Source organism: Mirounga leonina, unplaced genomic scaffold (genome assembly GCF_011800145.1).
Source record: "Mirounga leonina isolate KUSES-001 unplaced genomic scaffold, KU_Mleo_1.0 Mir_170, whole genome shotgun sequence".
In the NCBI taxonomy this organism is placed as follows: Eukaryota; Metazoa; Chordata; class Mammalia; order Carnivora; family Phocidae; genus Mirounga; species Mirounga leonina.
In genome coordinates this window covers 32,399,826-32,427,442 of record NW_023270433.1, presented here as the reverse complement: position 1 = coordinate 32,427,442, position 27,617 = coordinate 32,399,826, and the positions used below count along the sequence as shown (strand labels likewise).

The following is a 27,617-nucleotide window of genomic DNA, read 5'->3' as shown; positions in this document are numbered from 1 at the left end:
AATGATTTGATGGTGAAAAAAATTTAATCTTTAATCCCACAAATTAAAGCTGAAAGAATGCTTTTAACGGTATTACAATGTAATCAGTGGGGGGAAAAATGTCATTCTCATTCCTTGAAGGAAGGCAGAGTCTTATCTCTATATCCTTTGCCCCTAACACAATTACTGGCACGTGGTAGGAACTTTACAAATGTTTGTCAAGTGCCTGAATAAGCAGTATTTATGAAGTAAGAGCCTGGGCTGCTATTTGCCGGGCAGTCTACTAGACATTTTTATACTCATTTAACTCTCTTAACAAGCCTAAGATTTATCCCCCAATTTAAGAATGAGGAAATCCAGGCTCAGAAATGTTAAATAACTTGACTGGGTCTTCCTAAGTAAGACATAAAAGCAGGAAGCCATGAAGAGAAACAGTAACAGATTTGAACTCATTAAATCATTAAATTTATGACTACAAAATGTCATCCCAGGAGAAAATGTTTGCTACATGTACAATGGACTGTTCCTACAAATCACAAAGTAAAGGGCAACTCATTATAAGAAATTAAGCAAAGAACATGAATTGACAAAAGAGTAAGAAATAGTAGCAACCAAATGAAAAGATGTTGAACCTCACTAATAATTAAGAAATTTAACTGAAAAATAAAATATTGTTTTTCTCAGGGCACCTGGGTGGCTTAGCTGGTTGAGCATCTGACTCTTGATTTCAGCTCAGATCATGATCTCAGGGTGGTGAGATCAATCCCTGCTTGGGATTCTCTCCCTCTGCCCCTCTCCCCATGTGTGTGCATGCTCACTCTCTCTCTCAAATGAGTAAATAAAGAAAATTTTAAAAGTATATTGTTTTTCCGTCCAACAAAAATGCAGAAAAACTTTAACATTTAATGTTAGCAAGAACGTAGGAAACAGGTCATTTTCATACACTTATGATATATAAATTAAGCTTTTTAGAGCACAATTTGGCAGTAGCTCTCCAAAATTATAAATACGCACACCCTCTAGCTCAATATCATCATTTCTGATACCTACTTGTAAAAATGTACAAGTGCCAAGAATTGTGTCTAAGAAGGTTTGCTACAGCATTACTGCAATAGCAAAATCCATTAACAAGAGATATACCATGGTCAAATCATGGTCTATCTGTATTTCGCAATAAGAGACAGCCATCAAGGCAAAAAAGATAAATCTGTATGTACTGTCATGATATACACTGTTAAATGAAGAAAACATATTCCATTGTTTAAAACAAACACCTAATCCCAATGTGTATGTTTATGCTTCTCTATTAAAAAAGAAAAAGAAAAGGCAAGGTAGGATATACACCAAGCTATTAACAATAAAAATCTCTGAAGAGTGTTGGCGGTGAGAATGAGTGAGAAGAAAAATAGGAAGGATACAAAAATCTCTTTATATAGATCTGGACCCATTTTTTTTATATCAGCCATGTTTTTAATTTAATTAATTTAACCAAGATCATACAAACTAGGTCAGACACATGTTGTTTCTACTCTACCCACATCTCCAAATCAACAAAAACATAAGCTATTTCAGAATAAATACTTAATTTTAGGTCTTCACCAGTAAAATTAGACCAAGTCATACTGGTGATGCTGGAGTGAGGAAAAATGGACAGAGACAGAATTGCAAGTGACAGTAACACTAATATAACACAGGTACTAATATCGGTAACACTTTATTGAGAGTATCCAGATTTCTAAAGTCTCTTTTGTCTCTTAGGAAGAAAAAACTTAATTGTTCATGGGTCTAGAGCAGAGTCTGCAAACTTTTTCTGTAAAGGGTCACACAGTAAATATTTGAGGGTTTGCAGGCCAACCAGTCTCTGTTGTAACTACTCAACTCTGCCACTGTACCACAAAAGCAGCCATACACAATACATAGATGAACGGGAGTGGCTGTGTTCCCATAAACTTATTTACAAAGATGGGAGGTAGATGGATTTGGTCCACGGGCTGTAGCTTCCTCACCCCTGGTCCAGAAGGTAGAATAATGACCCACAGGCAGAATCGAGATCTACAGATTTCAGCTCAATAGAAGGCATTCCTCACAATCAGAACCAACTGCAAATGGGGCGCCTGGGTGGCTCAGTCACTAAGCGTCTGTCTTTGGCTCAGGTCATGATCCCAGGATCCTGGGATCGAGCCCTGCATCAGGCTCCCTGCTCAGCAGGAAGCCTGCTTCTCCCTCTCCCACTCCCCCTGCTTGTGTTCCCTCTCTTGCTGTGTCTCTATCAAATAAATAAATAAAATATTAAAAAAAAAAAAGAACCAACTGCAAATGGAACGTGCACCCTCAGTGGATCCCAAGCTTCCATGAGGGCATCCAAGTTATGCATACAGTCATGTGTGTGAATTTGGTACAGGAACTCCATCCAATAGTAAGTGTGGTCTGGATGACAGACTCCAAGGCTGCCTTCAACTGGAGTACTTTACTCAAGGGCAAGTTCTGACCCAAAGAACCACTTCTAACTATAAAACAACTTACCAAACATGAGAAAACTGTTCTAAGCCCATCAAGGAATGTTCAGGATTATTAAAGATGCTCTTTCTAATTCTCAAACAAGCCCTCGAATGGGTACAAATAGACGGCTGCCTTGGAGTACCATTCTTGGCTGAGAAACAGGATTCCAAGTAGCCAATTGGTTCAGTTAAAAGATTCCCTACAGAAGAAAAGTAGGTAAGAAATCATTAGTCAAAATGTCAAATAAAGATGTGGGAAAACATGTTTTCTTTAATGCACTGATTTCATAGTTTTAACATCTACCAAGTGTTATGCAACTATTAAAAATGATTCACATATCATGAAAACATATAAATATCTTCAACACTACACACACATTATTATATCCCTTTAGATAGCCAAAAAGAGTGCAGGTCTAAGAAAAACAGGGGACATTCTCAGAAGTTCTACTATGACCATAATTCAAATTCTATGTTACCATTACCAAAGTATGTGACTTTGGTCAGGGCTAAAAGGGTATTTAAAATAGAGGGAATTGGGGCACCTGGGTGGCTAAGTTGGTTAAGTGTCTCAACTCTTGCTTTCTGCTGAGGTCATGATCTCAGGGTTGTGAGATCAAGCCCCAAGTTGGGCTCTGTGCCGAGCATGGAGTCTGCTTGAGATTCTCTCCCTCTGCCCCTCCCCCTGCTCATGCTTGTGCACATGAGCTCTCTCTCTCTAAAGAATAAATTAATTATTTTTAAAATATTTTAAAATAAAACAGAGGGAATAACATGCACAAAATTAAATGAGAAGTGTCATAGCACATGCAGGGAACAAGCTATTTTGATTGGCTGGAGTGTGAAAGATAAGGCAAAGAATAATGAAAGATAAGGAGACAGAGGTTGTATACAGACATCCTCATGCTTTTCTAAAGTTTGCATTAAGCCACTGTGTGTTTGTGAAAAGACCTACATCAGTACCTGTTTTTGCTAATCAAAAGAAATCCAAAGAGAATGTTTGCTTTTACCAAAAAAAAGGGCAAAAGTGAAAAGTGTTCAGCATTTGTTCTGCAGCAAACTGTTATAGATGCAGGGTGCCCCCCAAGTAGTGAGATCAGCCCCACCCAGGTCCTTCCCCAGGAACTACACTCAGCATCTGAGCATCAAGCCACCAGAGCTTTGAACTGTGTCTGTGAGGATCTGTGCTTTATTTTGACTTATTTTGTGCATCTACTAGCGATATGTGTCCTGAAGTAACAGAAAAGCCTGAGAGGTTATTTTTTGGGCCTGGGAACACTCAACAATTTTTCCACATAAATTAATGGTAATTGCTTCTTCGCATTATGCCATTTAAGCTTATGACAAATTTCATAGGAATGATCTACTTTCAGACAGTGGGGAAAACATGTCCAAATAAGGATGCATTCAATTAAAAACAGACATATGAAACAAAGTAGTTTAAGCAATAAAGGGAGTGCATGGGATCATAATCATACTACTAAAATATCTACAGACAGAAGAGATTTCAGGTTAGGCTTGGTCTAGTAGCTCTCTGCCCTGAGAATGTAGGCTCCATGTGGGTAGTGTTTCTATCTTTTCTCCTGCTATGTTCACGATCTAGTACATTGCATGCAAGGGGGTAGGTACTCAAAAAATTCATGTTACATGGAAAAAAAGGATGGTTTAAACTGATTGAAATGGAAAGTGAAAAATTGAAAGAATATAATCCCATTTATGAAAGTTTGCTTATACATTTACCTATTTAAATATGTATCTATATATGTTTAGAAAGCTATTTGGAAGGATATTCACCAAAATGTTAACATTTTGGTAAAATGGATGTGGTGATATGGTAAAAACAGAGTGAGATTTTTGGATTATTTTTATATTTAACTTTGTAATTTGTATAATATTTGAAATTTTTACAATAATCAGAAATCCTCTTTTTTTCCTTCCTAAATAGTAACTCCTTTCAAAAGAAGAAAAGCCAAGCAGCACCAATATAGGTTTAAAGTCCAAGGTATCCACAACTAGCATTTTGAATTTACAAATAACTTTTTTTTTCACATCTCATGAAAACTTTACTTCTTTTTTTTTTTTTAAGATTTTATTTATTTATTTGAGAGAGAGAATGAGAGACAGAGAGCACGAGAGGGAAGAGGGTCAGAGGGAGAAGCAGACTCCCTGCCGAGCAGGGAGCCCGATGCGGGACTCGATCCCAGGACTCCAGGATCATGACCTGAGCCGAAGGCAGTCGCTTAACCAACTGAGCCACCCAGGCGCCCCGAAAACTTTACTTCTTTTAAGAGATGATATACAGACACTCTAGACCATCATTTTATTTCCAGCTTCCATTAATTAAGTCTATCCTACCAGCACAGGTGGTAAGATTATAGGCCTGGTGTTGTCCCTCACAGCACCTTTAGTTACTCTTCACTTATTAAAACTGTATTATTGGCTACATATAAAATATTACATGTAATAAATGTATAATAGAGCATAATACTATGAAATCCTGTGTACCCACCACCCATTCCAAGAACTAGAGCTTTACCAACAAAATATATCTTTTTATGTTGCTTCTCTCCTATGGCAAACCCATCCTTTCCCCCTGAGATAAACAAGTGCCTGAATGGGATCTTTATCACTCACTTCCTTTAATATAATTTTATCACATGCATATGCATGCCTATATAATACTTCATTTATTTTGTCTTTGAACTCCATAAAAACTGGTATCAAACTGCATGTTATCTTCTCAGACTTGCTTTTTCTCTCAAGATTACGATTCTAAGACCCTTCCATACTGTGTATGTTTTTGATGACTTTAAATTTTTTCCAAATATGTTTACAGGCATTCTTTTGTTTATCCTCACCCATGTTCCTGTGGAATAAAGACAGTAAATACCTTAAAGATGAGGAAACTGAGGCCAAACAATTCTGGTGTTCATTAAAATGCCATAAAGAAAAATGGCCAAAAAAGAACCCCTAACCTAATAAGATGGGATCCCTGTGTCTTGTTTTCATTTGTTTAACAAACACTCCAAAATCATACAATTGCCAGACATTGAGCTAAGTTTGAATAAAAGAAACAACAAGAACTCTTATCACAGTGGAATTAACGGTTGGGGAGAGTCTCACAATATGTTTCAATATCATGGGAAAAATATGTAAAGCACCTAGTACCACACAAAGTGCTCAGCAAAAAGTGGTTTTCCAAGCTCTTACTTAGGCTTTTCCCTCATTTTAACAATACTACAATTGCACTAACTGTGTAATAAGAGAAAAGCCAACAAGTTATTAATGCTGAGTTTTTGTACACAAAGTTTATCTGTATGTCTTAGCGCTGACAGAAAGTTCAGGTCCTTTTGACCCTCCTGCCGGGACTGTAAAATATAATTCATGTCCCTAGCACAGGTCCCTCCCTTTGTTAAAATACTCTACACCAATACTCCAGACTCTGTGTTCCTTAATCTTATGCTACCCTCTAACTAAATTTTCCATGTTTCCCACACTGTTAACAGACATTATATATATATTTTTTAAGATTTTATTTATTTATTTGACAGAGAGAGAGAGAGCAAGTACAAGCAGGGGGAACAGCAGGCAGGGGAGAAGCAGCTCCCCACTGAGCAAGGAGCCCTTTGTGGGGCTCGACCCAAGGACCCTGGGATCATGACCCGAGTTGAAGGCAGCCGCTTAACTCACTGAGCCACCTGGTATTCAAGGTTCTCCACAATCTGAATCCAATCAACCTTCTTGTACCATCCAGTATTTCAAACTTATAGCTCCCCAATCTGGTGCTATGTAATAGACCTCTGAGCCCTGCTCCTTCCTGCCTGTCAAACTATTAGGCCTGGAATCTAGCACCGTGCAACAATTTTTAAATGAGCACAACCTTTGACAAGTAACAGTAATTTCAGTAAATTTAATCTAAGTTAAACATAACACGCACAAACATTTTAGTCTTAAGAATTTTCTTCACAACAGTGAAAACTGGCAGTAACCTAAATGCCCAACAATAGGGAACTGGTTAGTTAGAACACATCTCTAAAGCAAAATAATGTGCAATCCCTTAAAACTATTAACGGCCATAGATTTATATGAAACTTAAGTTTTAGAAAGAAGTTATGAAACAGTGGGGTCACATAATCCATTTTTCTAGCGTGCATGCACTGAAACAAGCATGGAAGGTAGGCACCAGGATACTAGCAGTGCTTTTCTCTGGGTGATGGCAGACATTTTCTTCCATTTGTGTCTTCTAATTCCTAAAGTTAATATTCCGCTCTATATAATGAGGTGAAAATAAACTCATGCCCATCTTTCCAGGCCCAGTTTAAAAAGATTTCCTGTCTCTTCCCTTCGCCCCAGAACTTTTCCACATCTCCCGCCTCGCTTCCTACAGCACAGGATGCCTCTCTCTCGGGGGTATTTATTAACTCCTAACCCGCCTAACACCAGCGTTCACATCCTATCTCTCCCACATGAGCAAGAACTCTGCGAGAAAGGCTGTTACACTGCACGTGGTTGTTCCAGCCACAGTGCCAGGCCCAACCCAACCGCGGCTTCCAAGAACAGAACAGGAGATGACATCATTCCGCTCGCCTCAGCACAATCACGTGGTCGCAGCTGCACGTGATCCGTGGCTTCGCAATAAGTAGAATGACGCCCTCCGGTTCAAGTTCTCGCATTTTACATCCCTCTCTACAGTCAGGTCAGCGGCCTGAGCCTAGGCCTCTTTTGAGTGCGGAACCGCGGGTTTCTCAGAAATTACCTGTTTCCAGAGCCGGCTTCACGCACCCGCACGGGGTCGCTGTGGGCTGAGGCCCCGGCTCCTCCAAGACGCGCATGGCTACTACTCACTGAGGTGTCGACTCGACGCGACAGGACTTCCGCTTCCGGTCTCCGAGCCTGGTGCCTGCGCAGTAGCCGCCCTGGCGGGGTGGTGCGGGTCCGGGGCCTGGCGCATGCGCGGGGAGTGGGCCGCGCTCTAGGTGGGCGCAGCTGGTGGCACCAGTAGGCTTTCGATTTCCATTTCCCGGCCTCGGTTCCTCTCCCGGACCTGGCTCGCTGTTCCCTGCCGCTGACCCGCTGCGATTCCCTGCCAGTCAGCGACTCAGAATTACCGCGCTTGCGGGGCGCCTGGGTGGCTCAGCCGGTTGGGCGGCTGCCTTCGGCTCAGGTCATGATCCCAGGGTCCTGGGATCGAGTCCCGCATCGGGCTCCCTGCTCAGTAGGGATCCTGCTTCTCCCTCTACCTCTGCCTGCCTCTCTGCCTACTTGTACTCTCTCTCTCTAATAAACAAAAAAAAATCTTTAATAAAAAAAAAAAATTACCGCGCTTGCGAAGGGGGACACTTCGATGAAGATTTACGCGCTGAGATGTCTCTCTCAAACATTAATATAAACAACCTACGTGTCCAATGAATGACTCTGATTTTTAAAGAAAAAGGATGTGTATATGCAGTTACCACATAGCACAACGATCGGATGTTAGGAAATTAGAAATTCTTGAGTGGTGGGAATGCACATGATTATTTATACTTCTGTGTACTCCCAATTTTTCCACAATAAAAACGATGTTTTGTCAGCAAGGAACCCTAAGTAAGCCTTATTTCACGTCTAATGGATGGGGAGCGTCACACTGGAATAGGGGTTAAGAAGTGGGGACTTCTTTGCGTTCCATACCACGCGGGAACTGAAGCAAGAATGAAATTGAGAGTCAATATGCCATGTACATGGGAGAGATTGTGATCTTTGTTTCTGGGCAGCTATGAAAAGTTGAGAGCCAACAAGAATCCTGTTTTCATCCCATGCGATGACCAGTTATCCTTGCAGCGATACTATCCCTTCACCTACTTACTTGTAAGGTCATCTCTCCCCTATATCAAGTTTCTCTGTACATATAATTCTGTTTCTGGGTTTTTTTTTTTTTTATCCTGTTTGGGGGGGGGGGGACATATGGCTTGCAATATGAAATATTCAAAAGAGTGGAAGTCCACAGATTTTAAAAGCTCAACCATGAAAATCTGTTGCTAAACCTTTTCATTTGTCATGGAGTTATAGATCACTAGTAGAAAACAACCAGCAACAGCCAAAGATATAAAGAGAGGGTTGTGGTTTAAAACACACACACTTTGGGGCGCCTGGGTGTTTCAGTCAGTTAAGCGTCCGCCTTCCGCTCAGGTCATGATCCCAGGGTCCTGGGATCTAGTCCCATGTAAGGGCTCTGCACTCAGCGGGGAGCCTGCTTCTCCCTCCCCTCCCTGCTCTGGCTCTCTCGCGCTATCTCGGTCTCTCTCCAATAAATAAATAAAATCTTTAAAAAATAATAAAAATAAAACACACACTTTAAAATTGATCAAATTCATATATGTGTTCTCTGTCCTCTGTCCACGAAAATTTGGAAAAGAATGCTATTAATCTGTTTCCAGGAGGAATGCCATTAATCTGTTCTCCTGCAGAAACAAGTTTGAGAACAATTGAGCTATATACACTTTATAAAACTGGGGCCGTAATAGCTGCGTTTGCCACTAGATGGTGGTGTTGAAAGCAATGTCTCGCTTAATTTGTGGACAGACTAGTGCGGAAAATGAGAGGTATTTGCCCTCCTGACCCTAGATATCATTATCTAATGATAATCATGCAAAATAACGCATTACCGAGTGTGACAAGTACTGCGATGCAAAGGAGGTTTGGAAACACTGATGAAGCAGCTTGCTACATCTAAATTTCAAAGGTAAATTTTCTTTTTATGGAAAACAGGAACTTAAATATGTAGCACTTTTATTATGTGATCTGAGAGGCTTTTTATTATCCTTTCTAGAGTTATATCTGATTATTTGTTGTTTATAAGGCAACTGTTTATTTGGAGGTGAGACCTAGGAATCTGCCTTTAAAAAAACCTAAATGATTCTAATATAGGTGGTCATCAGCCTACACTTAGAGAGACACTTCTCCTTATAATGGTTCTTAATCTTCCATTTGGATGAGGGATCCCTTTGAAAAGCAATTAAAGCTTTGGGACTTCTCATGCATAATTTTAGATTTAAAAGCATAGGAATCATGGATTTTTCAGAACCACTATTGTACCTACCATGAGAGGAAAGTAGCACAAAGTAGGGGTAAATGGTGGCAAAACTTTTGATTCTGTGACCTCAAGGTTCAAAGCCAAAGAAGAAAACTGGAAAATGTTTAGATGCACACTGGTGCTTGAATGAGAATAGTGAGAAAGCAGAGGTTGTGTGTATACAGGGAGGGGGGTAAGAGGACAAGCAGAAAGGGTCCTAAGAGGTAAAAAGAGAAGATCCCTCTCCTTCTAATGTACTATATGCCTCATTCCATCTACTTCCCCATCTCTTTCACCTTTATGCCTCTGTGCATTGTACATATGCAAGTGTCTTATGGTTCATCTTAATGCAATTCTCTTCGAACATGAAACTTCCATTTACTCTTTTTCCTCTAATGTTGACCCACTCTGGCAGGTGAATTGAGACAAGATTTCTTAAGATTAGACCCAGCATGAAAAGCACTGAAGAAGTTAGATGTGACTTTAGGTGAGTACTCAGCCTCTCTGAGGCTATTCCCTCATCTATAAAACTGGAATGATAATCACTGACCCACCCATTTCACAGACTCCTGTGCAAATCAAATAAGTGTATATGAAAATATAAATTCTGAAGTGCCATCCAGATGTAAATGACTATTATATGGTAATGCTGCCCTCAATATGTCACTGGACTAATATAATGGGGTGTGAGTAATCCCTGTATGATAAATATATCCCGGGAGGGAAAAAAAATGTAATGTTGGTGGGGGGAGTGTGTGCAAACAGGAGGGAAAAGCATTGTAACCTCCCACTCTACCAGTGGCCCTCAACTGTAGCTGCACATTAGAATCACCTGGGGAGCTTTTCAAATACCCTAAATGCAATGTTGTATCCTAGACTGGATCCTGAAGCAGAAAAATGGCATTAGTAGACAACTAATGAAATCCAAATAATGGTAATGTCACTGTCTTAATTTCATAAGCTTTTATGAATGGACCATGGTTACAGAACATGTTAACATTAGGATAAACAGGGTGAGAGGTATAAACCTCTGTACTATCGTTAAAAGTTTTCTATAATTTCTAAAATTATTTCTCAAAAATATTTAAAACAAAAAAGCAATTTAAAAAATTAATATGTATATGCTTGGATGCCATCCTAGACAGGTAAATCAGAATCTCTGGGGAGGTGTCTGGATGGCTGTAATTTTGAAATCTTCCCCAGTGGTTCTAATGGATCCTGAGGGTTGAGAACCTCTTTCTACACTGTGAATGCTTGTGAGAACTGGGGTTCTATCTTGTTCTTCGCTGTCTAGCCTAGTACCTAGCACAGTGCCTCTGTACCTATATGGAGAGCTTGTAAAATTGTGTCCTTGCTGAACTAAACCTTTACTTGTAAAAATATCCTTGACTTTGAGTCTTCTGTACTAATAGATGGAAAACTGCAGTTTTCAGATATCTTCCCACCCAGAATAACTCCTATTCCTGCCCCCAGTCTCTTTCATTTTCAGCTAACCCTGACCATTATCACCAGATAGATATTCTTAAAATACTAAAACTGCATCGTTCAAAAGTCTTACTTAGTTCCACATTATCTAACACATACTTCTTAGGTATGAAAAATTCTGTCCACTCTAATAATATGAGATTTTTAGCCTATTAGCCTGCTGTTCCACATGGACCATGCATCAGCTCTAGTTTGCATGTAGTTCTCTTGAATATGTCCCGAATTCATCCTTCTCTGTGTCACATACAATACAATAAAGCCACAATCCTCACCTACAGTACAAATCTTTTCCATCTTTCAAGGCTCCTTGAAGATGTAATTTTTTTAGGTCACTCCAGCAAAAAAAAAAAAAAAAAGTGAGTGTTTCCTCTATTGTATCTACTCTTCAAATGACACTAGCATTTACTATTATTTATATTCTGTTTTATTCCCTTCACAAGACTAGATTAAACCCCTGGTAATGGTGAAACGTGTAATAAAGATTTAATATACATTCTGCACAAATACAATATTTAAAAAGGAAAAAGAGAAAATCAGAATTCAAACACTCCAGTAAACTGTATTCATCACTCATCACCTCAAAATATCTTTGAAGGAGTCCCAGAACAATTGTTAAAATTAACTTTAAAAGCCTACCAAGTCTGAATAAAATGTTGAAGCTATTGTTACATTGATAAGTGAACAAAGTTTACAAGAAAACTATCACTTCCCCAGATTTTAAGTGTTCAGACAATACTTTCTCTACTTTTAAGAATTAACCAAGGAAAAAATAAATTAAAATAAAGGAATTAACCAAAGAAAGGTTTGTTCTTAAGGGGGGATCAGTTATTCAGCCATCCCTTTCCCATTTCTGTCTCTCCCCACCACTATCCTCACCCCAATATACATATACATATACACACACACACATACACACGCACATGCACACACTGGCAGGATATCATCTACGTAATAGAGCCTGAAAAAACACCTTCGTTCTCCCAGATATAGTCTATACATGAAAAAAAACCCTTAAAATATTAATGAGTATTGTAGAGATCTACAGTGTTTTGAGAAAATTACACACATAATATATTAAGATGTGTATTTTGTTGGACAACTATTGATGGTTGAGCATTGTTAAAACAAAACATAACTAAAGACATCATTTTCTGGATGAATTTCTTGAGGAACGTTTGGAATTGCTGGTGTCTCTGGTTCTTCTGCTTTGGGTTTTTCTCTCACTTCTGTGAAATAAAATATGAAAATAGGTTCAATAAATGGTATTGAAACAATCGACTACCTAGAGAAAAAAAACGCTCTACCTCATACCTTGCACAGAAGCAAATTTCAGATGAATTAAAGATTTAAATATTAAAATACCATAAGTGTTGTAGGAACAATAAAATGTTTTTTATAATCTTAGGATTAGAAAGGCCTTTCTAAGCAGAACACAGATCAGAAACCATAAAGGAAAAGAATGACTGGTTTGAATAACTAAATATTAAAATCATGATAGTTTTGAATAAATAAAAATTAAAAATTGGGGCGCCTGGGTGGCTCAGTCATTAAGCGTCTGCCTTCGGCTCAGATCATGATCCCAGGGTCCTGGGATCGAGCCCCACATCGGGTTCCTTGCTCAGCGGGAAGCCTGCTTCTCCCTCTCCCACTCCCCGTGCTGTGTTCCCTCTCTCGCTGTCTCTCTTTCTGTCAAAAAATAAATAAAATCTTTAAATAAATAAATAAATAAATAAATAAAATCTTATCATGTAGATGACAAAAACCACTATAAATAGTTAAACCAAAAACAACAGGGAAAATATTTATAACTTATATGTAGGTGAAAGCTTAATAACTATTATATAGGGATTTTTAAAATCAATCCAAAAAAATCAAATTTAAAATGGAACAGGAATTCGAACAGGCAAGTCTCAAAAGAAAAAATTCAAATTTATAACAGTCATGAAATTCAAATTCATGATAATACTAATGCCTAGTAGCAGTAGTCATTTAAAAAGTGGAAATTGAAACAATTCGGTTGTTTGGTTTTGGTTTTTTTTAACCTAACATATAGGAAAAGGTTTTTTATTTTTATTTTTTTTAAAGATTTATTTATTTTAGAGAAGGGGGGGCAAGAGCGGGGGAAGCGGCAGAGGGAGAGGGAGAGAGAATCCTCAAGCAGGCTCCCTGCTGAGCGCAGACCCTGACGTGGGACTCGATCCTAGGACCCTGACATCATGACCTGAGCCAAAATCAAGTCAGACATTTAACCAAAGGAGCCACCCAGGCGCCCCAGGAAAGTTTTTTAAATGTAATCATATGAAGTATTGGCAAGGGCCTAGAGGAAAGACACATATAAGCTCTTGGTTTGTGTGGGTTGCTACAATATTTGTGGAGGTTAGTCTGACTGAATGTATCCAAACATTAAATGTGGGTACACTTTGGCCCAGCATTTCAATTTCTAGGGATTTATCCAAAGAATATAATCAGACAAACTTAAGCTTCCAGTGCCTCAGTTTCCTTATCTATGAAATGGGGATAATATTGTTTTTCTATTAGGGCTTTTAACATTGAATAAAATAATTCACACAAAAGGTTTAATAGTTTCTGGCACATAGAAAGTGCCCAATAAATGTTACTTCCAATGATGTTCATTGAACACTGTTATAATAGTAAAACTTGGCAGCCATAAATGTTCATCATTTCAAAGATTGGTTGAACAAATTATTGCACATATAACACCATATCATACAACTGTTATGAAAGATGTCATTAAGATGGCCATGATATATATTGTATGTGAAAAAATGCAGGTTACACAATAGGATGTATTCTACTGTCTCACTTGTTAAAACAAAGGAAAACAACCTTCCGGATGAGGATCAGAGATAGGAGATGGTATTAGAGTGGACTTACTCTATATTCACTTACATATTGCTCTCATTTATCATAATGAACATTCCTAATTCATTATTATTAATATTTTCTAATCAGTAAAAAGGGTACATATTTCCATTCGTTTGGCCAGACAAAACCTCGAAACAAGAAAAGCATGAATTAATTTCCCACATTAACCTTGGCAAGAATGAACCTCTTAGAACGGTGCCCTGTGTGGATGAGAGCTGCTTCTCCCACAGGGGCTCCTGTCGGCGCAGGCCCATGCTTCACCTGTCTGCTTTTTACTCTAATTTTTTCAAGGTATTTCTTCAAAACCTGTACCTGTGGGAACCCAACTAACCCCATGCTTTTGTTGCACTCATCTTTTAGGAACAAGAACAAATAAGCTACCAGAGGGATTTCTTTAGAAAACAATTCCCTGGGGAGAACTCTGGTCTGGTAGATTCAGCCCTTACACTATCTACGGTATTGTACAAAGGGAATCGAGGTTCTCGCTTAAGTCAAACTGAAGAAAGATCACATTATCTTAAAAGTGTTATGCTTAGGAGAAAGCTTTTCAGGAACAGACATTGAAATAGAGAGGGGTTTTGGCAAACCTGATAAATCCTACAAAAATGAGTTCCTCGGTAACAGGATCATATTTTGTACCTTTATAACTCCCTTGGTACCTTGTACCCTGAACTTACTTGCTTTTAGTTTGCTGGGGAATTTTCATTCTCAAGAAAAACTGTATTCCTGAAGCTTTCTTGTTAATTTAAACTTGATTGTTCTTTAAAATATTTTGTACATAATTCATCTTATGTTGGGTTCATTTCACTTCACTGGCTAAAGCTTCCCAGAACGGAAAGTATGTCAAATACCTACTATACACACTTATATTTTCAATTATTTTCTTTTAATTCTTCATAAATGTGCCAAACAGACATTGGTTGGGGGAAAAACATTTTTTACTTGAAACTAGCTAATGACATTAATGATATCCTTTGCGATAACGGGAGATACTCTACGATTGTTAAAGAAGGCTATAAATCACCACTCTGAGGGAGATGTATCTATGTTAGTGCTCTAATTATAAATGGGGAACAAAACCCCATTAAGTGGCAGTGTCACTGACTTATCCCAATAAAACACCCTACCTCGAGGAAAAGTATAAACATCCTTAGCATCCTCCTGGTGTGCTTGGGGCCCACCTGTTTCTTGGTATGGTTCTGGGAAGCATTCTTCAGGCAGATCCTTATTTTTATATGCCTTAGTAGAAAGATCTTCAGGCCCAGGTGTTTCTTGGTATATTTCAGGTGAACAATCCTCAGGCCCAGGTGTTTCTTGGTATATTTCAGGTGAACAGTCCTCAGGCCCAGGTGTTTCTTGGTATATTTCAGGTGAACAGTCCTCAGGCCCAGGTGTTTCTTGGTATATTTCAGGTGAACAGTCCTCAGGCCCAGGTGTTTCTTGACATATTTCAGGTGGATATTCCTCAGGAGCAGGCATTTCTTGGACTGTGTTATGAGAGGATGCTTTAGGCACAGCAATTTCTTTATATGTTTCATAAGAGAAGTGTTCAGGTTCAACTGTTTCTTGGTGTGTTTTTGTAGAAAGGTCTTTAGGCACAACTATTTCTTCTGTCTTAGGAAAGAAGCTTTCAACCTCAGCCATTCCTTGATCTGGTTCAGAATTGTATTCCTCAGGCTCAGCTCTTTTTTGGTATGTTTCAAGAGCATACCCTTTAGGCACACCTGGTTTGGGGAATGCTTCAAGAGAGCATCCTTTCAGGTCAGCCATGTCTTCAGGTGTTTTAGAAGGAAGGACTTGGACTACAGCTGTTTCTTGGCACATTTTAGGAAAGAGGGCTTCAGGTTCAGCCGTATCAAGGCACAATCCGGAAGGATGGTTTTGAAATACAGCTGTTCCTTGGCACATTGTGAGAGAGAGGGCTTCAGGTTCAGCCATATCTGGACACGTTTTAGAAGGATGGCCTTGACGTACAGCCATTTCTTGGCATATTTTAGGAGAGAGGGCTTCAGGTTCAGCCACATCTTGGCATGTTTCAGAAGGATGGTTTTGTACCACTGTTTCTTGTAACTCAGAAGAATTTTCCTGATGTATAATGCTTTCTTGATCCACTGCAGAAAATTGTCTCTCAAGCACAACTTTTTTGGGAGAGGCTACCAGAGACAGCACTTCAGTTATACTCCTAGGCGGTTCAGTTTCTTTCTCCATAGGTGCCAGTGCTTTCTCCATCATGTCCTTTTTAAATTGTGACTGAGGGTCCTCCTTCAGTTCTGTATTTTGTTGTCTCTTTCTGCCTCTTTTATTTCCTTTTCCTGTCCTTCGCCGCTTGTATTTTTTCTCTCTGTGGAAGATCAGAATTAGTGTCAGCAACGGGGCTACAGGATTGGAAGAAATGCTTTGCGGTAACAGCCCCAGGTCTCCTGCTGCCTGCCGTGTTGCAAGACCATGAACAAATCGCTTAATCTCTCTAGGCCTCCACCTCCTTGTTTGTAAAATGAAGGAGTAGTGCTAGATGTTCTCCATTGTCAGGAGATGAAATGTCCCTCGGGGACTTTTTATCTCTGACACCTGGCTCACACAGAATCTTCTTGGTGAGTGTAGAGCGCATGTGTGTGTTTGAGAGCATACACTTAAAGATTGGTTATGGGAAACGTATAACTCATGTTATAAAAGAATAGATTGGCATGCTGGTTTATACAGTAATCTCTTTGGGTCTAGTCTGTGTGAGTTAGTCCCACTATGCCCTGGGCAAACGGATACAATTGTGTTTCTAGATCTGCAATCCAGGCACAGCTCCTTGTCTGTGCAGCCTGTAGACAGAAGATGTATATCTAATTGCTTATCTAATTCAGCATCCTGTGTACAGAATCCTAAATAGCCATGATACATGTCAAATGAGATGTACTGTAAGCTGGGTCAAAACCTGCAAAACCATTTCTGGAAGTAAAGAAGCCTGGTGGAAAGGCATGAGTGGCCATATTATACCTACTCCAAATTAATAGCTAGATGAAGGATCTAAAAGATAAAAGGATACGCATGGAAACTGCGGCCAATGACAAGTTGTTAGGTACTGCCACCATAACCAAATACAGATGGCTAATGCAGATGGGCTGGGGGCTTGGGGGAGGAAGAGGTACTATAAATAAACATTTCATCATTTTTCTAAACCTATTGAAATTCTGTTCCAGGCTACCTGCTCTGTGGAACCTTTTCTTAGAGATCACAGGCTGAAATGCTCTCCTTGCTCAGGATTTATGATGAGGGTCATGCTTTTAGGTGAGGAACACAGCCTGCCTCAGACTCTCATTACTTCTGGGGGAATATTCTTATAGTAAATATTCGTATTTCTTTTAGCAAACTAGATAAAACCAGTGCTCTTATGTTTCTGCAGTGCTCGTAATTCCTTTCACACTTAAATGGGTACCCTATTCTACTTTTGTTTATGTTTGAAGATTTCCATAGTTAAATTTTTTTTAAAGGTTGCCTCACAAAAACCAGTTTGAAATCAATTTAAAAAGTTACATATGTAATAAGACAGTCAAAAATAAGTATTAAAATAATATAGAAGAAAATGTTGTGTAAAAATGATAGGCTGACACTTCAGCATTTTAGAGTTTCATTCCAAGTAACAAAGGACACAAGATAATTTATAAAGTCCTTGTTGTCAGATTTTTAAAAGATGGTGTATGTGACTTTTTCGGGAAACACTTACTTCATCCTAGATATTAAATCCTAAATAATTTGTTAGGTAGATCTCTATCTGAGGGATTCTGAGTTATGTTCCATGTTCTTCATGGTAGTTTTTCAAAAGATGCAAATATATCTATGTGGCCTAAAATTTAATCCAGACTCTGTCACTGATCAGCTATGTGATCATGGACAAGTCATTTAAACTCTCTGTGCCGTGGTTTCTTCATAGGTAAAATGGAGTAAATGGTATCTGTCCAACTTCAGGTGGTTGTTGAAAGAATTGCATATAATAAGGGCGCCTGGGTAGCTCAGTGGGTTAAGTATCCAGTGCTTGGTTTTGGCTCAGGTCATAATCTCAGGGTCCTGAGACTGAGCCCCATGTTGAGTTCCCTGCTCAGCAGGGAGTCTGCTTCCCCTCACCTGTTCCCTCCACTCATGCACTCTCTCTCTAAAAGTAAATAAATTAATTTAAAAAAAAGAATTGCAGGGGCGCCTGGGTGGCTCAGTTGGTTAAGCGACTGCCTTCGGCTCAGGTCATGATCCTGGAGTCCCTGGATCGAGTCACGCATCAGGCTCCCAGCTCAGCGAGGAGCCTGCTTCTCCCTCTAACCCTCCCCCCTCTCATGTACTCTCTCTCTCTCATTCTCGCTCTCTCTAATAAATAAATAAATCTTAAAAAAAAAAAAGAATTGCATATAATAACTTGGATGAATGAATTATTCAACTATAAATTAGTATTCATATCAATACAGGAAGCACAGGGCTTCCTATGAGCCAGGCACTGTTTTGAGCAATTTACTTATTCTGTTATCTCGTATAATCTTCACATCATCCACTTATGAGGCAGATACTATTATTATCTCCATTTTGCAGATGACAAAACCGAGGCACTTTCTTGTTCAAGGCCAATTGGCTAGAAGTGGGGGAGCCACGCTTCAAATCTAGTCATTCTGGCTTTAACAGCCAGGGCTCTCAGCCATTACACTCCCCTGCTTCTCTCTGGAACCAATAAGGTTTCACTGTGTGGTATGTTGTAGTAAGAACAGCCCTCAGTATTATAGAGATGTGTCACAAGAGCATGGCCAGCCAGCTGCCAAGAGGCTCACCAAGGTGTCATCTACTTCAGTGACTTTTTCAGCCTTGCCCCCGCCCCAACCCAGCAAGCTCAGAAATCCAATTCTATCAGCACACTGAGACTGACTCCATTTATCAGGGATAGAACTCATCAACCAGCTCAGAGAGACTAATATTAAACCTAAAGACCAATTTTTAAGTGAACAGTGAGAAAAGCAGAGTCACATAGCGCAGGATGTTTGGACTAACAGATGAATGTAATTCTTTCTCTGTAGCAAGTATTTGAGAAGCCAAGTAATGATCAGAACATTGCTTGGAGAGTATGGAATTAGGGGAGCTAATAGGATATTCTTCAATAGAGTCACCCGCCACAGGACTCGAGTATAGAAGTTTCTGCTATAACATAATATAACGTAATTCCTGGAAAACCTTTCTTCAAAATCATACACTAAAAGTACAGTGCTTGTGGGGAAAAATAGAGTTAAGGCAAATGACTCAAATCCTGTGCAACTTTTTTTTTATTAAGTAGGCCCAATGCAGGGCTTGAACCCTCAACCCTGAGATCAAGACCTGAGCCAGATCAGAAGTTGGGGGCTTAACCGACTGAGCCATGGAGGCACCCCCTGTGCAACTTTTTAACACTAACAAAAACAATAATGGGTACCCGGGAGATAAATTGAGTAGTACAGACAGGCAGCTTACCCTGGCTGGAGGCTGCCTGGGGCATTGCAAAAATACACAAAACAACTGTGTAAATGCAGGCTTTCAGCTGCTGAGATCATGCAAAAGCTGGTGGTGCTCTGAGCCAGCAGGGCTGCCCTTGGGCTGGGCACAGGGCTTGGGCAAGTGCAACCTACATGTGGAGAGCTGTGCAGGGCCAGTCCTGTCCTCTGGGGAAGGAGCCTTGGAGACAGGCTGAAAAGGACCCTGCTTATGCAGCAGCCAAGCTGAAGGCTTTTCCCTTTCCCACCAAAGGTTTTAATTGCATTCCCTTTTGACTAGGAAAAATCTCGAACCAATACAACTTCTATATTATACTGACATCATTCTCCTATTTACCAATCACATGTGAGCTGATTGGTGCTGGAGCAGAATAGCTGGTAACTCAGTCCACTGGGGTGATAGGTGCCCTTTCTCCAGAAAAGTGCTAAAACTTCTAGGTTGTACTTTTTTTTAAACGATGCCTGGAAATATGTATACCTATTTTATCTTTGCCATCGAAAGAAACATTTTTGCAGCAATGAAGAAATGCAAATCTAACTGCTAATTTAACAACAACAACAACAATAATAATAATACAAGAGTGTTTAGATGAGTGGTTCTCAACTGGGGGCAATTTTGCCCCTTCATCACCCCCCTCCCCATGTCCCATGCCAGGAGACATTTGACAATGTCTGGAAACATTTTTGATTGTCACAATGTGGGTGGGGGAGTGCTATTACTTTCTAGCTGCCAGAGATGCTGCTAAACATCTACAATGCACAGAACAGCCTCCCACACAAAGAATTATCCTGCCCACAGCATCAATAGTGCCCAGGTTGAGATACTCTGGCTTAGATGGGTGTTGCACGTTGGCTCCTTGGACTCCCTATTTCTATCTCCAAGCATCTCCAAGTACCTCTGTTTTCATACTCCTATTCTAAATGGATGCACTTAGAAGCTGCCTCATTTATAATCATGGTCTTGTACTCCCCTCCCTGAGATTACATACAGGTGACTTTGCTTGGAGATTTAAAAACTCCTAAACTCTTCCATCACTTATTTCCATGGTTTACTCCATGGAGAGTTAACGCACTCATTCAATTAGGATTTTACTAATTGAAAGCGTGGAAAACTAACTTGAAGTTCTCCTCAAAGTTATCTCCTGCTCCCAAAAAGATGCTTCTATGTTTATATCACCAGAGTAATAGAACACCAGACCTCTCTACAATATAATTCAACTGCCTGGGGCTTTTATTTAAAAAGAACAGGAATAGGGATGCCTAGGTGGCTCAGTCAGTTAAGCATTTGCCTTCAGCTCAGGTCATGATCCCAGGGTTCTGGGATCGAGTCCCGCATCGGGCTCCTTGCTCAACAGGGAGCCTGCTTCTCCCTCTGCCTGCCACTCCCCCTGCTTGTGCTCTCTCTCTCTCTCTGACAAATAAGTAAATAAAATCTTTTAAAAAAATAAAAAGAACAGGAATAAAATTCTGTTCCAACCCCTTTACTAGCTACGTACTTTAGGCAAGAGATTTAACCTTTGAAGACTTGGTTCCTTTTTTTTTTTTTTTGTAAAATAGGGATAACAGCTTCCAATTTATGGGATTGTTGGAAAGATAAACATAGTATGTAAAAGCACTCAGCGCTACTTGACCCACAGCATATACTTGACAAATATCAGTTCCTTTTCCCTTGCAATGATACTATACCCAAAATGCCATTGCAAATTTTGCTTCTCTTGTGCTTCAGCTTTTCTTTTTCTGAGTTGCTCTCTGTTTCGCAAATTCCAAGTTCCAATGACTTCTGTAGGATCAAAATGGAAGTTAGAGGATGCGTGATAAATTGTGGCATTCATCAGCAAGAGTCCTATGGCAGAGTGGTAGAACCCCTATACTAGGTGTCTGTTTTGTTCCTAGCTTTGGGGGGACAGGGACCATATCTTATTTATCCTTGCACCTCCAAAGAATGCCTAGCAACAAACACTCAGTAGACATTTTTAAACGAAAGGGTCAGTACATAAGTGTACTATCAACCCATTGATTTCTTCAAAATAATTTTACATATTATAGTAACATAAAAGAAAAAAATTAGCCATGTTCTGCCATCCTTAACATTATAACCCATTTTCATTTTATTTCTCATACCCATCTAGCCCACATATTACACAAATTTGTAATGATAGCATACTATATATCATTATTAATCTAACATTATGTCAGATATATTTTCTATGAGATAGTCCTTATAACTTTAATCAAGTTGATGTATTCCTGTTTGCCCAGTCATTCCACTTGTATTGGTTGTTGCCAATTTTAAGGGTTGTGTTTTTTTTTTTTTTGCCATTGTAGATCAAATTATAAGAATATTCATGCATACAGCTTTTTTCCTTTTGAATTTTTTTCCTTAGGATGATGTTTCTCCAAGTTCTTTGGAAAGTTATCAAAAAAAAGGTTCTGTTGACTTTTTGTTTTTTTGTGAAAAGTTAATGGGTCTTCTTAGAGCCTGCAAAGTGATTACAAACTTGCACTGAGATCCCCAAGAGCCAGAGCATGCCCTTGGACCACAGCACCTTTTGTTCTTAGGACAGAAGTTCTTATGGTGAACTTAGATGGAAGAAGAATATTATACCTTTATTTTTACCTATGTCTAATTAAATTTCCTTCAATTATGAATGTAGGTGACAAACCACAGCAATTTTTGTGCAGTAAGTGACTTTGTCACCAAAAGCAGATTTTTTTCGTATTACAATACAGTTGTTTCAGATACCTTAAAATATAATTTATTTGAGATAATATATTTGATTTGATACAATGGTTTTAGACCCACCTTAATATAATCTTGTTATTTAATACATCCGTAAATAAGCATATATATTGTTGTATCACAATTTTTCATTTTGATAACTGTATTATACAGTTGTTTCCTTTGGAATCCTATCAATTTTATGTATTTAAAATATTTATTTTAAAAAGGGGTCTAAAGGTTCATCAGAATGCCAAAGGGATCCATGGCACAAAAAAGTTTTAAAAACTGTCTCAAGGCCTAGGGTTCTGCAAAAAACGTTTTGAGAAATGCCACTTTAGGACAGACTCAAAACTAAGATTAGTGAGTCAGATGAGTAAGCGACTATTACAGATGTGGTAATAGGTAGACCAGATCTCTTTCCAAAAATCATACCAAATTTACATTACCATAGAAGTATAAGTGTGTACTTGTTTTACCACAACCAGCCAATACTGGGTATTTTCATTTTCTTTCACTTGAATATATTATTAATAATTTACTTGCTATCTCCTTGTGTTTCTCTGGCTTACTAGAATCAATGCACTAGAAGTCACCTCAGAAGGTATACAACCCCAATCCTTCCCATCTAAGGTTATGTGAACATACTCAATTATGTCCTTTTTTGGAGCCAGATTCATAAAAATTAGGAAAATAATCACAGCCTCAGTTCTTCCCAACAGTCACTAAGACATCTGAGTGGCCACTAGAGACCTCTCAAGATCTCTTTCATTACCTGGAACATGGTTCTCTTCTTGATGAGGATTAGGTGTCTGATGGAGTTTCAGGTGGGATTGGTCCTTTCCCAAATCCATCTTGCTGTAATACCTTCCTGCTATTTGGTCTGACTTCCACAAGTAACCTTTTTAAAAATACCAAAAGCACCTAACAGTTAAACACACACAGACACACAGGCACACAAATTTACTTGTCACTTAACTTCCCGCCTAAAAGTTTTATCTGGTTGGACCACAGCTGTTGGCTACTTCTACTTTCTTTATCACACTGCACAGGTATGAGTAGGGGGCATGATTGGTCCTACTATCCTCATCCTGTAGCATAGTTGCTAGTTATAGAGGGAGCCCCATGGCCACAGCCTGGCATGGCATAGCCTCTGGTAGAACAGCCATTTATTTCTGTCTGCCAAAAAGTACCTGAGTCTGATGGCCCTTTTTCCATATGGAAGTGACATAGTGTAGAAAGAACCCTAGGTCTAGGACCTAACCGGTCCATGTCCTAGAATAAGTCACCTCCCCTTTCTGTGACTCTTTCCTCATTTGCAAGGTGGGTAAATAATTCCTGACTTGCCCACCTCACACAGTTCTTGTGAAAAAGTGAAAATAATGAATGTGAACATTTGAAGATGTGAAATTAATCTTACATGATTTTCCTGCATATGGCATTCTTTTTACCTTGATCTGTTGCAAAATAATGAAAAGTCTTGCTGTAGATGCTGTGATATTTAGATGATAGACCCAAAGAACTAAATTAGGAATTCAAAGCAAATCTGAACCGTTTTCTGCTCACCTGATCATTGTCCAATGACTCAAAATAACTAGTGAAATCCACTGTTACTTGTCCAGGAAAGATCAGAAAGAATTTCTTAATGAAAATATGACCATGTTATGCCACAGAAATTAAGTTGAAACCAGAGGAATTACCCCATTTCCAGTTGGTCACCCCACTTGAGAAGGCAGGGAGGCACAGAGGACCATGACTGTTCAAGTAGGGAAGGACCACTGAACACACCTTGATCTGAGCAGCCCGTCTGTGAGAAATGCAGGATTAACAGTATTCTAGAGTCATAGATTGCATTGAAGAGAGTTTGAACTCCAGTGTTGCTTAGGCAGGTTAGATAGCCTAGGGGGGCCAATTGACCTATCTACACATGGGGACAATATCGGTATCGATCTCCTGGTGTTATTGGATTGGGCAGATTAAATCAAATAATCTGTATAAAACATTTTATATGTGGCTGGCATATTGAACTTGCTTAACAAGTATTAGCTGCTTTTATTAATAATAAAAATATAGTAACCAGATTTTGGTAAACCAAGTCATGGGGTTTTCTTTTTTAGACTTTATTATTTATTTATTTATTTGAGAGAGAGAGAGAGCACAAGTGGGCTGAGGGTTAGAGGGAGAAGCAGACTCCCTGCTGAGCAGGGAGCCCGATGCGGGACTCGATCCCAGGACCCTGAGATCTTCGACTGGAGTCAAAATCAGACAGTCAACTGACTGAGCCACCCAGGCATCCCCCAAGTCATAGTTTTAAATGCACTAAAGAAATGCAGGAAATCTGAAAAGAATCCTTTATAAAGAGAAAACCTTTAAAATGTGACTAGGTGCCCCCTACTTCTCTAGACTAGTAAGGCATTAGAAGTAGAAGGGCCCCCAAAACCATCTAGTTCCCTCCCCGCATTTTATATAGAGATAAACTGAGAGCCAAGGAGAGGTATGATTTACCTGCCCCAAATTTTCTTACTTATTGCCAACAGCACCTCTTACTGATTATAAGACAGGTTATCTCTTCAGGCTTGATCTTGCCTGGGTATGAAAATGTATGTGTAGTATGAATGGATGAGAGAAGCAAGTTTTTCAAACACTGGAAAATATTGAGAATTACATAACAAACACCCATATACCCAGCACCCAGACTTAATGTGATTTTCAGTCACCAGATCCTAATGCTTTAGCTTTAAGTTTCTCAGTTCTCCAGTCTTTCCCATAAGAAAAGATCTAAAAACTCATAACCTCAGAGACTCTCTCTTCAAAGGAGTCCTGGAGGGAATGGAAGGTGTAATTTGCAATTTGCCTCTTGACAATTTCTGGATTTTCAGATATAGGGTTTAAAGAAATCAAATATAAATTCAAAAATTTTAAAGTAATATGTTGGCTAACTGAATAAAAAATTTAAAAAAAAATTTTAAGTAGTAGTGTTTATCATTTAAACTGGTATTTCAGGGCGTCTGGGTGGCTCAGTTGGTTAAGTGACTGCCTTCGGCTCAGGTCGTGATCCTGGAGTCCCGGGATTGAGTCCCGCATCGGGCTCCCTGCTCAGTGGGGAGTCTGCTTCTCCCTCTGACCCTCCTCCCTCTCATGCTCTCTGTCTCTCATTCTCTCTCTCTCAAAAAAAAAACAAAAACAAAAAACTGGTATTTCAAATATTGGTCCCTTTAGTTGATGTTTTAATTCGTACTGGTTGTTTCTTATGATAGCTCAATAAAATAACCTCATAAAATATCTCTGGGGTACCTTACAGAAGATGCAGAAGTACTTTTTTTTTATGTTAATCACCATACATTACATCATTAATTTTTGATGTAGTGTTCCATGATTCATTGTTTGCGTATAACACCCAGTGCTCCATGTGCAGAAGTACTTCTTAATTAGAATGATCCTTACTCAGGGCTAATTACATTCAGTTCAATGATTCGGCAAACCTTAGGGAATGGCACGTACTGTGCCAAATGTTGACCAAGACTGTCAGGACGCAAAGACCAACAGATGTAGTCCCTGAATTCTGGGCACCATATGCTCAAGATAGACATACACATCTTTATTGTAAGGAAATAATAGATTCTTTAGCCTGCTGCAGGCTTCCTAAGTTGATTCCACTCCTGCCTCATGTTCCCTTTATCTAGAAGCAGAATGTGGAGGGACTATGAGAGGGCGGGGTCTCAAGTTAACAGTAGTAGGGCCAATATTGGGTGGAGGGGGCCAGTGGAGGGACTTTGGAGCAAACTAGATTGGAAGTTGAGCAAGGTGTCTTTGATGTGATAAGCTGGCCAGAGCAGGAACTTGTCTGGGACAGAAGTAGCCACAGAGTAAGTTCAAAAGCCATAGTTCATTGTTCCTTCTCTCTGTAGAAAACTCTGGAGTCATTACCAGAATGTGAGATGTTAGCCATTAAAGGCTGGATATTTTTTAACAAATGCTGCCTGGTTCTAGAGTTACTGGCATATAAACACACGTGAAACCTCTCTCTAAGCGTCAAACTCTTAGGGGGTAGTCACCTCTCCTGACTCACCTTTCCATCCCCACAGTGTAATCTAGTGAGAGGCTGTCACAGGAGCCCCCCATAAATGCCCACACTCCTATATGCGGGGCATGCAGCCTGTGAAAGTACTTTGTACACTCAGAGGACCTGACCTGGCTGTGACTTAATAATAGTAATCCCATTGTCTGTTCTAGAACTCTGCCTACTGTCCTTCACTGCACCGTCCTATGTGCTGGAGATATGGCAGCTAAAAGACAAAAGCCCCTGCCCGTACAGTCTATAGTCTAATGTGGAGAGAGAAACATTAAGCAAATTTTTAAAAAATATATCAGATGGTGATGAGTGTTTTGGAGAAAACTGAGCAGGGAACAATAAGCTAAGGAATGAGGGGAAGGTCGATGCTGGTTACTATTTAAATAGGGTGGTCAAGGAAGGCTTGATGGATAGCGTGACAGTTGAGCGGAACTGAAGGAGGGGCCAGCCAGGCTGATAGCTGGGAGGGGGCATTCCAGGCAAAGAGACATGGGCAAATGGCCTGCAGTGGTAGGAAATAGGTTCAGAGGGGTAAGTTTGTTGCATCCTGTAGGGATTTCTACTCTGATTGAGATGGATAGTCATGGGATGGTTTTGAAGAGAAGACTGATATGATCTGACTTATATATTTAAAGGATTATTCTGACTACTGTGTGGAAAATAGACTCAGCAATGGAGGAGGAGGCGGCGGAAGCAGGGAGACCAGTTAGAAGGGTCTTGCAATAATCCAAGTGAGCTGTGATTAAGCCTTGAACTGTGATGGGAGTGGTGGAGAAGTGTCAGATTCTGGAGTAGCTTCCAAGTTGGATATGGAATGAGAGATAGTCAAAGACTAAGACAAGGGTTTTGGTCTGAGCAACTGGAAGGATGGAGTTACCATTAATACATGAGGAAGGCTGGGAGGAGCAGGCTTGCAGAAGATGAGGAGTTTAGTTTGGGACATGCTAACGGATTAGGGAGGAAACAACAAAGGAACAGCCAGTGAAGCAGAGGAAAACCAGAAAAGTATAGTGTCCCAGAAGCCACGTGGAAAAGATGTTTCAAGGAGAAGGGAGTGATCAATTGTGTCAAATTTTACTAATAGGTAGAGTAGAAGAAGGATTGAGGGTTGTCTATTTCCTAACAATTCAATTAATTATAGATTGGAGCCCAGAGAGGTCATATAGGCAGGACGAAGCTACATGATTTGCAGGGCCCAGTGCACAATGAAGATGCACAGCTCCTCCTACAAAAATTAAGAATTTCAAGTCAAGGGGCACCAGGGTGGCTCAGTCAGTTAAGCGTCTGACTTCAGCTTAGGTCATGATCTGAGGGTCCTGGGATTGAGCCCCATGTCAGGCTCCACACTCAGCAGGGAGTCTGCTTGTCCCTCTGCCCCTCCTCTTGCTCATGCACTCTCTCAAAAAAAATAAAAATAAACTCTTAAAAAAAAGAATTTCAA

General features: G+C 39.7%; 2 protein-coding genes across 3 annotated transcripts in view; both read right to left on the bottom strand.

Annotated features, from left to right (window-relative positions):
• The window catches only part of TRMO (tRNA methyltransferase O), a 31,898-nt gene extending 24,336 nt beyond the window's left edge, over positions 1-7,562 (bottom strand). The window contains exons 1-2 of one of the 2 annotated variants that reach the window (XM_035016236.1): positions 7,234-7,562; positions 2,503-2,677 (exon numbers count right to left, since the gene is read on the bottom strand). In XM_035016236.1, coding sequence (XP_034872127.1) covers positions 2,503-2,677; positions 7,234-7,309 — 251 coding nt within the window. In that variant the 5' untranslated portion in view covers positions 7,310-7,562. The remainder of the gene's footprint in view (positions 1-2,502; positions 2,678-7,233) is intronic. The other variant, XM_035016237.1, reaches the window with a different exon arrangement.
• Positions 7,563-12,082: 4,520 nt separating this feature from the next.
• On the bottom strand, positions 12,083-22,976 carry HEMGN (hemogen). Its single transcript, XM_035016669.1, has 4 exons — positions 22,880-22,976; positions 21,067-21,165; positions 15,027-16,238; positions 12,083-12,239 (listed from the first exon to the last, which is right to left on the bottom strand). The coding sequence occupies exons 1-4, from the start codon at positions 22,956-22,958 to the stop codon at positions 12,133-12,135; spliced, it is 1,497 nt and encodes a 498-aa protein (XP_034872560.1). The 5' UTR covers positions 22,959-22,976; the 3' UTR covers positions 12,083-12,132.
• Between the last annotated feature and the right edge of the window lie 4,641 nt (positions 22,977-27,617).